Genomic DNA, 14,627 nt, shown 5'->3' with positions numbered 1-14,627 from the left:
GTGTCATGGGGAACTCCAGACATAGATCTGTTCGCTTCTCCACTAAACCACCAGCTGCCAAAGTTTTGCACAAAGAGGTTTCATCACACAGCTTGGAAAGTGGATGCTCTTTCTTTCAGTTGGAAAAATCTTCATGTGTATGCCTTTCCACCTCTGCCTCTTCTTCCAAAGGTGCTCCTAAAGGTCAGACAGGACAAGCCAAGGATGATTTTAATAGCTCCAGATTGGCCTCGGCAACACTGGTACCCATTACTGAGGAGTCTGGTAAGGAAGCCTCCATGGCCTTTACCCTTGATTCCACACCTGTTGTCTCAGAGAGACGGTCACCTGCTCAATGTCAAGCTTCACTCTCTTCATCTAACAGCCTGGCATATTCTGTTTTGAAACACAGCAGGTCTCAACTTCCTCAACAAGTTTTAAATGTGATTATGGAAGCCAGAAGACCTAGTACAAGGAAAGTGTATGCAGAAAAATGGAAGAGATTTTTATTTTGGAGTGCAGCAAAGAATTTGGAGATTTCTGAGCCTAATTTGAGTGTGGCTCTTCAATATCTTACTGAGTTATTGGACAAAGGTTTGTCTTTCTCTTCCATTAAGATTCATGCTGCAGCAATTTCAGCTCACTATGATTGTGACCCACCATTGTTTTCGCATCCTTTGTTCAAGCAATTTCTTAGAGGGGCAAAGAATATAAGACCCCCATGAGCTCCTACTCCTGCTTGGGATCTCAATTTTGTGTTGGAGAAACTTACTCTACAACCTTTTGAGCCTGCGGCTACTGCTGAATTGAAATACTTGTCATGGAAGACTGCTTTTTTGTTGGCCATTACTTCTGCAAGAAGGGTTTCTGAATTGCAGGCCCTTATGGCGGTTGAGCCTTTTCTGATTTTCCATAAGGATAGAGTATCATTAGGTACTAATCCTTCCTTTATGCCCAAGGTAGTTTCTAGTGTGGCTTTAAACCAAACTATTCATTTGCCTACTTTTTATGCAGATCCCCAGAATAAGGGGGAAAAGATTTTGCACACTTTAGATGTACACAGGCAGTTGCGTTATTATTTAAGCAGGACTAAGGATTTTAGGCAGTCTCAGCAGTTGTTTGTTTCTTTTGCTTTGAGTTCTCAGGGCAAGCCTGTGTCAAAACAAACTATTTCTAAGTGGATTGGGTTTTGCATTGCATTTTGTTATTCCCATCATGGCAAGGAGATTCCAGCTGGGATTAGGCCTCATTCCACTAGGGCTACTGCCACTTCAACAGCATTTCTAAGGGGGGTGGCAACTAAGGATATTTTGGAGGCAGCTACTTGGAGTTCAGTGCATACTTTCTCTAAGCATTACCACCTTCCTCTCTACTCTAAATCTAGGGCTGGTTTTGCCACAGCTATTTTGCAAGGCATATTGACAGCTCCTGCTTCCTTATGATTTGCCAGCCTCCCTTACCTCTGCTTTGGGATTCTACCCAATAGTTAGGACTGCAGCAATGTGGAATGAAGAACATAGTACAGTTTTGTACCTACCATAAATGTAGATGTTCGAGGATCCACATTGCTGCAGTCCAATTTACCCTCCCTCCTTCCCCTCTGTGTTTAGGGGTGGTTGTGTGGGTGAGGTTGTACTCTTGTATTTTTGTATATATTGTACATATTTTGGGTGCAGGAGTGTTTGGTGTTTTTGGTTTTGGCCTTGTCTTTTTAGGGTCTTCTGACATCTGGGGCAAGAAAAGACTGAGGATATGACGTCGGTCATGCGCATTAGTACCCTGACGTCCTGACGTCAGACTAATGCGCCTTGACCGACGTCAGCCATATACTTTGGTATTCGGGCCGACTGGGACAGAGGACTACCCAATAGTTAGGACTGCAGCAATGTGGATCCTCGAACATCTACATTTATGGTAGGTACAAAACTGTACTTTTCTTGAGCTTCCCCTTATTTCATCATCCATTTGTACTTTGAAATATAGTTTTCTGCTTGTGCTATGTGTAGGAGTCTTAACTGTGTAGCTCTGAAATATCCTTACAGTCCAGTGTATTGTTAACCATGTAAAGGATTGTCACTGAGTTGCTAAACCTATCTTTTGGCTATTATGGTCATAGAACAAATCCACCAGGGTCATGGATACTTCATCATCTCTTTTAGCAGTGTGTCCATTGTACATATTTGTGAGAATGCCACTTGGATCTTGGCTTGTATGTATTTACAAGATGTTACTGCTTTAAACTTCCAAGAATTTGACTTTCTTATATTCTTTGGTGCTTTGGGGCTTAGACTTGAGTCCTTGCTTTTTTTCAGCCTTTTTGATTTCCACTTCTGTGAAAGTGTTTTTATACTGCTGCTGATTCTTCTCAGCCATTACCAACTGCAAAATGCCTCTTGAAGAACAAATAAGTGGATATTCACCATATACATTTAAGCTTCATCGCAGCTATCTGCAGTGTGGGTATTTTTCACCATCTTACTCTCCTTTTTTACTTGGCTGATCCTTCTACTCACCTGGAGATAGATGCTCTTCTACGTCTGGAAAGTAAGTTGTATATGTTTGTCTGTGCAGTTGTGTGCTCACTGTGCTCTATGTGGATCAAGTTGGGTCTTACGGCTTGTGCTTGCCCTACTAGATTTCATGCATGGTGCTGTGACAAGCAGTAGTGGGAAAATTAGTTATTTATTTACCATAACTATGCATGTAAGTTGTCCATTTTCATTCTTCCTCAAAGATTGGTGTCTCTGATCCAATCTTAGATCTGTATTGGCCGCTCTTACTAGATTCTTGGATTCAACTCTTGAGGTCCTCCCTCTGCGTATAATGCCCCAGTCAACCTGCTATACCCCAGATCGAGTTTGCTGCCTTATAAGCCCTAGGAAAAGCGAATTCTAGTTGTAGACAAAGTAAGAATAGTAGTAGTAGAACTGAGGCTCAAACGTGGAACAAACGTTCCACAAGATCACTCCAGGAAATAATAGAAAAGGGGGAAGGACGGTGAGGAGTTGGGGAAGAATGAAAATGGACAACACAGATGCATAGTTATGATGAATACTTAACTTTAATATCTGATATTGTCCTTGTCATTCATTCCTCAGTGGTTGGGACAGAGTCCACAGCTATGTGTATCTTGGGTAGCCCTCATGGAAGGATGTTCTGGAGTACTGCAGAACCAAAAGCAGCCCTGCTCTTGGAAGTCGTATCCAGTTTGTAATGAGCAATAAGGGTATGAGCATTAGACCAACTAGCTGCTGCACAAATATCAGTAGAAGTTCTAGACCAAAAGGTGGAAGAGTTAGTCATGGACCTGGTGGAGTGTGCTTTAGGAGGCCTCTGTAGGAACAGACCTTGCTGATTATAAACAAAGGAAATACAATCAGTAAGCCATTTAGTCAGGGTGACTTTTGAAACTGGTGAGCCTAATCTGTTTGGGAAGGAGGAGGCAAACAGTTGCTATGACTTTCTGAAACCTTTTGTTCTATGGAGATAACCAAAAGATGGAGCATGTGCTCTCCTCTGTTAACAAAGCTGGGAAAGAAAATAGGCAAATTAATAGCTTGATTAATATTTCTTTCAGAGGCTACTTTAGGCAAAGAGGATGGATTGGTCAATTAGGTAACCCTGTCTTTGTGAAAAATAAAGATAGGGAGATTTGGAAAAGAGGCCCTGGAGTTCAGAAACTCGTCTTGCAGATGTAATGGCCACCAGAAAAACTGTTTTCCATGATAGAAATCAGATTTAGCTGATGGTTCAAAGGATTTCTGAGTTAATCTTGCAGCATGACTTTCAAATTCCAAGGGGGTGATGGGTCTTTCACTGGGGGCATAAGCAAGAGAGTACCTTTTAGAAAAGCCTTGCATGATTTTGAAGAAGCTAATTGAAGCTTTTTTCTTCTGAGTGCAAATTAGATGTGGCTGTCAGTCGCACTTTAATAGCAGAGATACTAGCTCCTCCTTGAAAAATAGATGCTAAAATTTCTAGTACAGCAGAAGTAGGAGCAGTGAGTGGGTCCAGTTCCCTCTGTAGAGACCAAATAAAGAATCTTTTCCATTTACTTTTGTAAATCTTCCTTGTAGAGGCCTTGTGGGTAGATGGAAGTATCTATTGGACTGGCGAGGAAATCCTGGGCTGTCTAGGTTGTCTGATTCGTGGACGTGAGATCCGACTGTTTCCAAGTCGGATCTGAATTCTTTTGAATCTCTGGAGGAGGATGCAAAGATGGAGTAGTCTTTGGAGACTGCTTATGTAATTCTTTCATCTCCGAAGAGGCTTTAGATGATTTTGCAGGGGTTTGAGCCCCAGGAGTAGAAAGAAGATGGTGGCAGCATTCCTTTTAAGGCTAACTTGTTTCTGTAGTCACTAAGGGTCCTGGAATTAAAGGCTGCAGAAGTGGAGCATTCTGTCTTCAAACAAGAAGCTCAGAGGCAGTAGACACACTCCCGCAGGGGCATTAGAGGTAGGAATCTTATGCCCACAGAAAGTGCATTTTTTGAAACCCGTTGATTTCTCAGCCATGATACTGCACTGATCTTAGCCAAAAGGCTGAGAAGTGATTCTAAAAAAAGAAATTTTTTTTTGTTTTGACTACCAACAACTGTAGGTAAAGAAAACCCTCTCTAGAGGGTAGAAAAAGGAAGGAAGAGGAAAAACTGCCAACACTTGTACCAACAGCTACCTTGAGGTAGAAAAGAGAGTGAAAAACTATAACAAAGATAAACCTCAAACTCAAGAGACTAGGTAAGGGAGGTGATTGAAACTGAAGAATAGCAAATTTTGTAGAAAAAAGTTTGGAGACTGGACTTAAAATAAGAACAAAAAAACACCCAAAAAAGCTCTCTGTAAAGGATCCGTGAGTATAGGGATATGGCGACAAAAGAGATCTGAGGTATAATAGGTTGGCTGGGGCATTGTGGGTAGGTAGACTTGTCTGAAGACCTTTTTCAGCCATGACCTGGATCTGAAAGTCTAGTAAAAGCAGCCGAGATCAGATCCTTGACCCCAATCGCTAAAGAATAAATAAAGACAACATCAGATTTTATTTCTCCGAGTGCTAGAGTGACAGAATTTGAGGCAAGCGAAGGTCCAGTCACACGCTTTACTGTTCTGTGAATTGTATGATAACTCTCTTTAATAATCATAGTTCTTTTTTGGTATGGATGAAAAATGTTACATATCAGATTTTAACATGGACATTCCATATGCACAGAAACAGCAGCCACCCGCCTGCTTTTTTTTCCTCTCTAGTAGTTATGACTTAAATTTCTTCAGGCTGACAGTTGTTCAGGGAAGACTATACAGGGTTTGTTTTATCATGCAGTTCTGTGCAGTGTTACACAAGAAGAGAAATACTTAGTTAAGCCAGTATTTGTTTTTTATTGGTGTGTTCAGTTAAGCCAATATTTTTCAGTAGTGGTGCTCATGTCTAAACAATATTTTGTCTTCCCACATTCATGCCATATCAGCATTTAAGCAGCATTTAAAGGTCTGCATGAAAGGTATTAATGGAGATGGTATTTTAACACAGTTATGGACAGCTGACTGTGGCAACAGCCCCAGTATGGGTGCCCCCAGCAGTACACTCTTTCCTCATGCCTGTTTCACTACAAGTGAATTCAGATAAATAGTGAATCTTTCCTTCCAGATTTGGGTATTGTTTTGTTTAAGCTTTCTTACCTATGCTTTGTAAAACTGTATAAAAATGGTAGGGATTAAGTGATTTGGCTCATGTGCATGCATCTTGTAGGGTGGAAGGTTAGCATAATGGTTAAGATGTTTACCTGACAGACACAAATTGTAACATTGGGATGTTCTTCGTGTTTCACTGTTGCAGTCATCACACTTGGATTATATGCCTGCAGGTAGCCCTCAGTCGGCCTGAGTACCAGAGACTTAGTATTTCTGCATCGGTTGTTGTCGCTCCAAGACTGACGTCAAGTCGTCAGGGGTATAAAAACAGGCAGCCGACGCCATTACATCAGTCTTTCTTGCCAAGGAGCCCAAAGCAGAAGCAGCTCGCACGAGTGCCGGTCAACCTCTACCTGAGTTTTCGTTGAATTGAATCATCCTAAAGTCTTCTAAAGTTAAGTACCCCATTGGGGATCCTTTTTTCTTGCTCTAACCGATGTCAGAAAAAGTTAACAATTGTCTTGCCTGTGGAAAGCAAATACCACACCGAGATTTTCATTCTTACTGCGTCACCTGTTTGGGCCCAGACCACGACGTACCTCGCTGTCGGTTTTGTGCCTTGTTCAACTCCCAAACCATTCATCGTTGGGCCCTTTTTGTCGCTAAATAGTTTTGTTCTCTATCTCCATATTCTGAAATGGCTTTGGTAAGCCATCCGACTACCGATATTCAGAAAAAACGTAAGGATAAAGACAGAGACAGACCCCACAGGTCCAAAGCTGCCAACAATGCTTCCGTTAAGCTAGTCGCCAGTTCACCGGTACTCAGTGAGGCGCTTTCACAGCCCCTGATGTATGCTTCAGTGGATTTGCAGGCCTCTACCGAGACCCGTTCGGAGCCCAGAATGCCGCAAGACTCTTCTTCGACTATGGAACCTGCGGATGTCTCTACCTTGGATGGGTCCAGAGCCTCTGAGCAGGCACCGGCTTCCGAGGAAGTTCTTTGCACTACCAATGTTTGACACAAACCGACAACTTCATTTCTGTCTGAAACTACCAAGTTTCTAAGGCCAGAAGTACACACTACGTCTAGAAAACTGACGACCAAAGCACGTGCACTTGCTCCCTTGCCACAACATCAAATGCTTAGAATGGCAGAAGACCTTATTATGCTGATTAGGGGAAGTCAGCTTCCCTTGCTAAGAGAAAAAGAGATCAGTCCCCAGCAGCTTTAACAGACAGAGTCCGACCACCCTGAAGGTTCTGATTATGAAGACATGCCCTTATCTACTTATGAGGATTCTGATGCAGAGGAATCCATTCCCTCTGCCTCTCCTCCAGAGGATTTTTCTTTTGGTGAAACCATGCATACTTTGAGAGCATTTCCATTGGGAATGCCAAGACTATCCTCAGTCCAAAAAGAGACTCAGAGAATTTCTAGACTTGCCACAACATAGGCCTTTAGCAATACCCCCAGTCCTGGAAGTTGATTATGCCTTTATGGAATCCAGTCTAACTCCTTATACCTTATCACCTGCTCCTAGGAAACCAGACAGGTACTACAGAGTACCTGACTCACACAAATTCCTTTTCAGAAATCCTACTTCTGACCCAGAGGTAATTTCCCAGGGGCCTAAAGGTATCAAAGCAACTACAGCTAAGAATCCAACCCCTTCAGACAGGGATTCCAGAGCTTTGGACAGATGGGGTAAGAAAGTATATACCGCTGCAACTCTCGCCATTAGGCCTTTGAATTGTCGGTTTCACATGCTGAAGTACCAACAACATATCAAACTTATTAAGCAAAAAATAGCTACCTTTACCGACTGTGCAGAAATTAAAGAATTCAAGAGCTTATGCATTCTGCAAGCCAAGTCAGCGAGCATACATTGCAGTGTGGCTTTAACGCCCTAGAAACATCTTGCAGGGCAGCAGTCACATGTTCTGTACTAAGAAGGCATGCTTGGCTTAAGGAGCAGACCTTGCCAGACCATGTCAAATCAAAGTTATTAGACGCTCCTTTGAACAAGGACAATGTGTTTGGCAACAAAGCAGAAGAGGTTCTTAAAAAGATGGAAGAAAAAGCTAAATCTATGCAGACAGTCAAAGAATTCTTGCAAGTGCAGCCTCCTAGATTCAGTAGGCATTGGCCCTCGAAACATTGGTCCTTTCCAGCCCCCTCAAGGCCATCTCAAACTAGACCCAGGGGAAACACCCCCCAAACTACATTCCCAGGGCATACAGAGATCTAAGCAATAGAGTGCCTCCACCGCTAAAGCAGGGAGTGCTAAGCCATCCCCTTATGGAAAGAATTCCCAATGACTTCTCAACTCCACTCTCCACCTCTGCCCAATTGCTGATGCCCCCTAGGAGGAAAACTTGCCCTTCATGCGAAAAACTAGATTTCCATCACCAAAGACAGAGATGGTTCCTCAGTATTGTATCCCAGGGGTACAAATTTTACTTCCACTCACTGCTAACCTCAAAAGGGCTCCCAGACCTTCCTCCAAACCAGTGGACAGAGGCACAAAACCAAGTTCACTCCCTGCTCTCTATAAGGGTAATTCAACCTGTTCCTGCGGAACAGATAAGTCAAAGATTCTATTCCAGACTTTTCCTGATACCATGAAAAGAGGGCACTTGGCGCCCAATCTTAGATCTTTCAATTCTCAACACCTTCCTGTTGGTACTAAAATTCAAAATGCTCACTCTGCAGCAGCTTCTACCTATGCTAGCCAAAGATGCCTGGTTAGTCACCCTAGACTTAAAATAAGCCTATCTGCACATCCCTATAAGGGAGTCATGCAGGAAATATCTACTCTTCAGGGCAGGGTCTATACATTATCAGTTCTCTGCACTTCCCTTTGGCTTATCCACTGCTTCCAGAGTATTCACAAAATGCCCGGCTCCAGCCATTGCTTACTGCAGACAGAGAAATATTCAAATTTACCCGTACTTGGATGACTGTCTGATTCAGGCAGACAAGAAATGCTGATGCAGCACCTGTCATTTGTAAAAAAACCTTCTAACCTCCCTGGGGTTACATCATCAATGAAAAGAAATCAAAACTAGTCCCCAGTCAAAACATTGTATTCCTGGGAGCAAGCTTGGACACAGCATTCCAGATGGAATTCCTCACTCCAGAAAAACAAGCTTATCTGACAAACTATTTTACTCAGTTGGCCACCAGAACCCAGCTATCGCCAAGGAAAATCCTGCAGGCCCTAGGGTTCATGGCCTCATCCATCCTACTAATTCCATATGCCAGACTGCATATGAGCAAACTTCAGTGGTACTTAAAAAGTCTTTGGTGGGCAGCAGTATGCAACCACAACTAGGGACTGCCCTTTACTCAACCCCATGCCACCCAGACCCTAACCGCAGATGCATCAGACTTATGCCCGGGGAGCACACGTGGATGGTAAGTGCATTCAGGGCCACTGGAGCCCAAGTCAAATTCATCTCCACATCAACCAAAAAGAGATGCTAGCTGTGCAGCATGCTCTGACAGCTTTCAGATCCCTACTGTCACCAGGATACCTGCTAATAAAAACAGATGACACCAGAGTTGTGGTACATCAACAAGCTGGGGGGAACCCACTCTTACCCACCCTGCAGGCTAGCCATGGCCCTGTGGAACACGGCTTTGGACAAGCAGGTCAATCTGCAAGCTCAATTCCTGCCAGGCAAACAAAACTCACTGGCAGACGACTTAAGCGGAAATCTCCTAGACCCACACGAGTGGCAATTAGAGCCCAGCACCTTCATCCTTCTGATTCAGAAATGGGGGACCCCAGAGGTGGATCTCTTTGCCTCCCCCTGCAGTCACCAGCTCAGCAAATTCTGTACCAGGACACCTCACAGCAGGGCCTGGAAAGTGGATGCCCTATCTTTCCAGTGGGTAAATCTCTCAATCTATACCTTTCCCCCTCTGCCCCTTCTCTCAAGAGTATTGCTCAAGGTAAGACGAGACAGTCCAAGGACAATTCTGATTGCCCTGGACTGGCCATGCAGCACTGGTGCCCACTGCTGCACAGCCTGTCACTGGTGCCACCCTGGCTCCTACACCAGAACCCAACCCTGCTCTCTCAGCAGGGGGGGCAGATCTTGCATCCGCAACTGCAAACCCTAAATCTTGCAGCCTGGCTTATTCCTTGAATCCCCCCCCCCACCCCCAGTAACCAGCCTAAGCAAGCAGGTGCTGGATGTCATTCATGAAGCCAGAAGACCCAGTACAAGGAAATCCTATGCTGATAAGTGGAAAAGGTACTGCTCCTGGATTCAGTCTAAAGGAGAGGACACAACCTTGCCCTCCCTGCCTCTAATCCTGGATTACTTAGCAGATCTACTCCATAGGGGCCTATCCTTCTCCTCCATTAAGATCCATGCCTCTGCCATTTCGGCTCATTACAACACTGAGGCACCTCTCTTCTCTCACTCTCTTATCAAACATTTCCTGTTGGGGGCAAACAACTTAAGGCCGCTAAGGAGCGCACCCAGCCCTGCTTGGGACCTTAACTTTATACTGGAGAAGCTCATGCTTCCCCCTTTGAGCCTGCAGAGTTAAAATTCCACTTTTGGAAAACAGCCTTGCTTCTGGCCATCACTTCAGCTAGAAGAGTGTCTGAGCTACAAGCACTTATGGCTGTGGAACCCTTCATTATTTTCCATGCTGACAGGGTTTCCCTCAGGACTAACCCTTCCTTTATGCCTAAAGTGGTGTCCAGTTTGTCTCTCAACCAATCTATCCATTTGCCAACTTTCTTCCCTAATCCTCAAAATAAAGGGGAAATAATCCTGCACTCCTTGGACGTGCACAGACAGCTCAGATTCTACCTTAATAGGAATAAGCCCTTCAGGAAATCTGACCAGTTACTAGTCATCTTTGCACCAGGGGCAGAGGGCAAGGCCATTTCAAAACAAACAATTTCCAAATGGATAGCACACTGCATCCATTTCTGCTACAAGCACCATGCGAAACCAAATCCTCAGGGGGTCAGAACACATTCCACTAGGGCAACTTCTACCTCTACAGCATTCCTCAGGGAAGTCCCTACCAGGGACATCCTGGAAGCTGCTACCTGGAGTTCTGTACACACCTTCACCAAGCATTACCATCCGCTTATCTTTTCCAAATCCAGGGCGGGTTTTGCAACAGCAGTCCTGCAAGGCATACTAGCCAGTCCCAACTCTCCTTGACTGACACCACCCTTCTTCAGCTTTGGGAATCTACCCAAGTGTGATGACTGCAACAGTGAAACTTGAAGAACATAGTACAGTTGTGTAGACTTACCATTAATGTAGATTTTAGAGTGTATTCACTGTTGCAGTCCTGGTTTCCCTCCCAACAGCCCCCTTGTTTCTCTCTCTCTCCTCTGTATGCCTATTACTCACCGCCTTCAGGGGTATTGGTATTTACTTTTTACTGGTAGTGTTTTCCCCACCATAACTTAACTCCCTATTTGGGGGACTCCTGACTTTTGGGGCAAGAAAAACTGATGCAATGGCGTCTGATGCGTGTTTTTTATACCCTTGACGACCTGACGTCAGTCCTGGAGTGACAGCATCCGATGCAGAAATACTAAGTCTCTGGTATTCAGGCCAACTGAGGGCTTACCTGCAGGCAGAGATAACCCAAGTGTGATGATTGCAACAGTGAATACACTCTAACACCTACATTTATGGTAAGTGTACACAACTGTACTTTCTCACATGGGGTAATTGGCTAGGATTAAAATGGCCCACAAGGGCAGTTAACTTAGTAGTAATCTATGAAACTGTTTTCATCTTTATTTTCCAAGTCATTTTATTTATCTTTTTTTTTTCACTGAGTAATTGGTTTTCTATTGATATAGCTGTTAATTTCTGCTTTTCGGACATTGAGTAGGTAAAGGTGGGAAGTGGTCATTGTTTTGAACATAAAATAGCTAACCACTGCAGAGGGCCCTCTCAGAAATTAGCTGTTCCATGGTGAGTGCTGAGTTATCTGGTGCCCATTTAGTTAATCTCTAGTTTTTGTTTCTGCACTGTAATATTCAGTAGTGTGTAATTACCCTTTAATATCAGAAAGTCCCTGTCAGCCCATTCATTTATTCTGCACTTACTCATTTAATCTGTTTGAAGGATGCAGGGGAGTCAGAGCCTGGTCTTGCCACTTAGTGGGTGCAGGGTAAAGGAGCTTAAGCATGGCACCAGCTCATTGCAGAGCAGGCTTGAATTCACACCTTTTCAGTTGATTTGGAAAATTACCATTTTACCAGTGACACATCTTTAGAATACTGGAGAAAGTCAGAACACCCATCAGAAATCCTGACAGATAAAAGGGAGGATGTCCAGATTCTTGACAAACAAAAGAGAAACCCCAACTAAGAGCCATATTGGGGGACAAAGCAATGTGAGGCAACTTTGCTGATCACTGTTCCAATGTATTTTCCTAATAAGCTAAATGAAATCATTTTTAGTTTTTCATTTAGAATTGATTTGTATTGTGTACTCTATTTTATTTTTAAATATTTTCAGATCCTTCTAGGAAATGTATATTTTCAGATTAAAAGTTTGAAAATGAATTGATATTTAAAGCTATGAAGTTGACTACATATAGTATTCAGAAGTGGTTCTTGAAAAATTGTTTAACTTGCATACAAACTGTATATTTTTTTTGAATTTCTTAAGAAATTTTTAAAATGCTTCATGTTTTGGTAGTTATGCACATCTGGAAATCTATAGCGGATTGAACAGTAGCACGAACCGCCAACACCACAGATTAGAATCTCGTTACAGTAGCAGCTCTGGCGGATCCTATGAAGAAGAGAAAAGTAAGTAAAATTGTTCTTACTTAATGCGTGTTATTGGGGAGCTTTTACATGAAAGATTTTGAGCGTGCTTTGTATATTGTATGTAGCTGAAAGAAAATGAGGTAGAGCCAATCCTTCATTTAATGGTGCATAACCGTTTCAGTTATGCTGCCCTTCCGTTTCTCGTTGCACTTTGCATTGTAGTATGTTTTTTTAGAAGTTCATTGCCAAAAGGTGGATTAATTGTGTATTTGTTTGTTTTCTATTTGTTAACTGGGTAGGTAGACTTGTCTGAAGACCATTTTCAGCCATGACCTGGACCCATATGAGCAGTAAAACATAGAGAAGACATATATTTATACATTTGTTTAATATATGTGTATATATTTACTCACTTTTGTAATCTTAAGCTTATATACAATCAATCTATGAATAATAAAGACAATATGCAGTCAGTATAGGTATTGTCCATAGTGAGAATTCATTCAGGAAGGCACAGTATTAGGAATAATTTATCTTGTTTCTGCTTTGTTGTGGGGACTGAGGAGAAGTGGATCAATGCAGATGTTGTGTGGTAGTATGCCACTAAACACATCTTAAAAAAAAAGTAAAATTGCAATCCTTTCATTAATTAAGGTACATCTGCTAGCCGTCCTGGCTTATGTGACACCAAACAGCCCGCAACCACACTCGCACACATTAGCATAAACTCATTGGGAAACCCATTTTTCCAGCTTTGAACCTCAGTTTTGTCTTTAGTTTTTCTTCTTTCAGCTCGTCTGCTGTGAAGTACTTTTCCTAGAAGACACTTTCTGATGGCTGTCTAAGCTGGGGGATCTCTGATTTACAAGCTTTAGTGTTCTGGGAAATTGTATACAGTTTTCCATAACAGCAGAATTTTCTTAGACCAATCTGTCTCCTATATGCCTAAAGATGTCTCCAAGTTTTACTTAATCAGCTCCCTCTGTTTTATGCAGATCCTTAGTCTTTAGATGTACATAGGCACTTGGATATTAAATTTCCATGATTAAAGACCCCAGGCAAACTGATAATTTATTTCTATTGTTCTTTACTGGGAAACCGGAGAGACCAGTGTCCAGAGTCTCTCCAGCTGAATAGTCAGCTTCATCTCTTTCATTTACAGTGTGCACGAAAAAGTAGCCTTCAGAAATATTTTGCTTAAAGTATGTGTGTAGTTGCTATGTAGACCTTTACATACACCCTTTTCCAAGCATTACTTATTTTTGCTGTCTACTCCAGGAGTAGGATTTATTTGTTTTTGCAGTATTTCAGAATATGCTGAAATTCCTAACAGCTTACGTTTATGATTTGGGGATTTCATGTTTTGGTACTCTCCCATTCAAATTAAGGTGGCAGTGCAAAGTTTCCAGTGCTGTCTGCAGAGAAGACACCCCTAAAACAAAACTGACATGTTATCTTTGAGTGTCTTTCCTTCCACATAAAGTGCTCAGTAAAGTTCTTTTCTTTCAGTGTCAGCAGATTTCTATGATTTCATTGGTTCCCAGATCAGTATGTCATTGGTATTCCAGTGGACAAATTTAGAAGAATTAATTACGAGGGTTAAAATATTCTCTCTTTTTCTATGCCTGTTACTCTGGAAACAACCGTTTGGGTTATATTGCCACTTTGCTGCTACTTCTGGAGATGTGATCGGTTTTAGAAATATCAAGACTATTGATAAAACTCTGTAGGACACTACTATTTTTTTTTTTGCCACAGTTACATGTGACCCTTCAGTTATTGTATAGCCTGCTAATCAGGATATGGTTGTCACCACATTTGTAGTGTCCTGTCTATGTATTTGGCTAATGGTGCCAGGCTTTTAAACAGAGCTTCAGCAGGAGGTTTTTCATGGCTGCTTTACTTTGTTCCAGTAGTTTGTTTTTGAAAATGGCAGAGCCAACTGGGCATGCTCAAGTGAATGCACGAGTCCTTCCATTCCAGTAAAGCACTACACTCTTTGGCAAAGGAGTTTCTCATGTGGAAGCAATCTAAGAATTTGCTGCAGCAAGCACATTCTGCTGCACAATAGCCAGCACTTTTCAAGGACAGGTGTTTGTTCAGGTCAAGAAGATGTTAACCCACTCTTCCCAAGCTGTCCAGCCAGAATGTTTAGTGGATGGCCAGACTGCCTTACTATTCCCAGAGAAAATGGTCAGATGGCAGTTCTCTACCCATCTGTCAAACTACAGTTTGTTTTTTTCAGGAT

General features: G+C 42.6%; 1 protein-coding gene across 1 annotated transcript in view; it reads left to right on the top strand.

The window, feature by feature from the left end:
* FRYL (FRY like transcription coactivator) overlaps nucleotides 1–14,627 on the top strand; it is a 3,917,685-nt gene that overhangs the window by 2,411,020 nt on the left and 1,492,038 nt on the right. The window contains exon 36 of the mRNA XM_044055727.1: nucleotides 12,306–12,418. Within this exon, the coding sequence (XP_043911662.1) occupies nucleotides 12,306–12,418 (113 nt within the window). The remainder of the gene's footprint in view (nucleotides 1–12,305; nucleotides 12,419–14,627) is intronic.

This window comes from Protopterus annectens, chromosome 14.part0, assembly GCF_019279795.1.
Source record: "Protopterus annectens isolate FY-2018-M chromosome 14.part0, PAN1.0, whole genome shotgun sequence".
Classification (NCBI taxonomy): domain Eukaryota; kingdom Metazoa; phylum Chordata; order Ceratodontiformes; family Protopteridae; genus Protopterus; species Protopterus annectens.
This window is presented reverse-complemented; position numbering and strand designations above follow the sequence as displayed.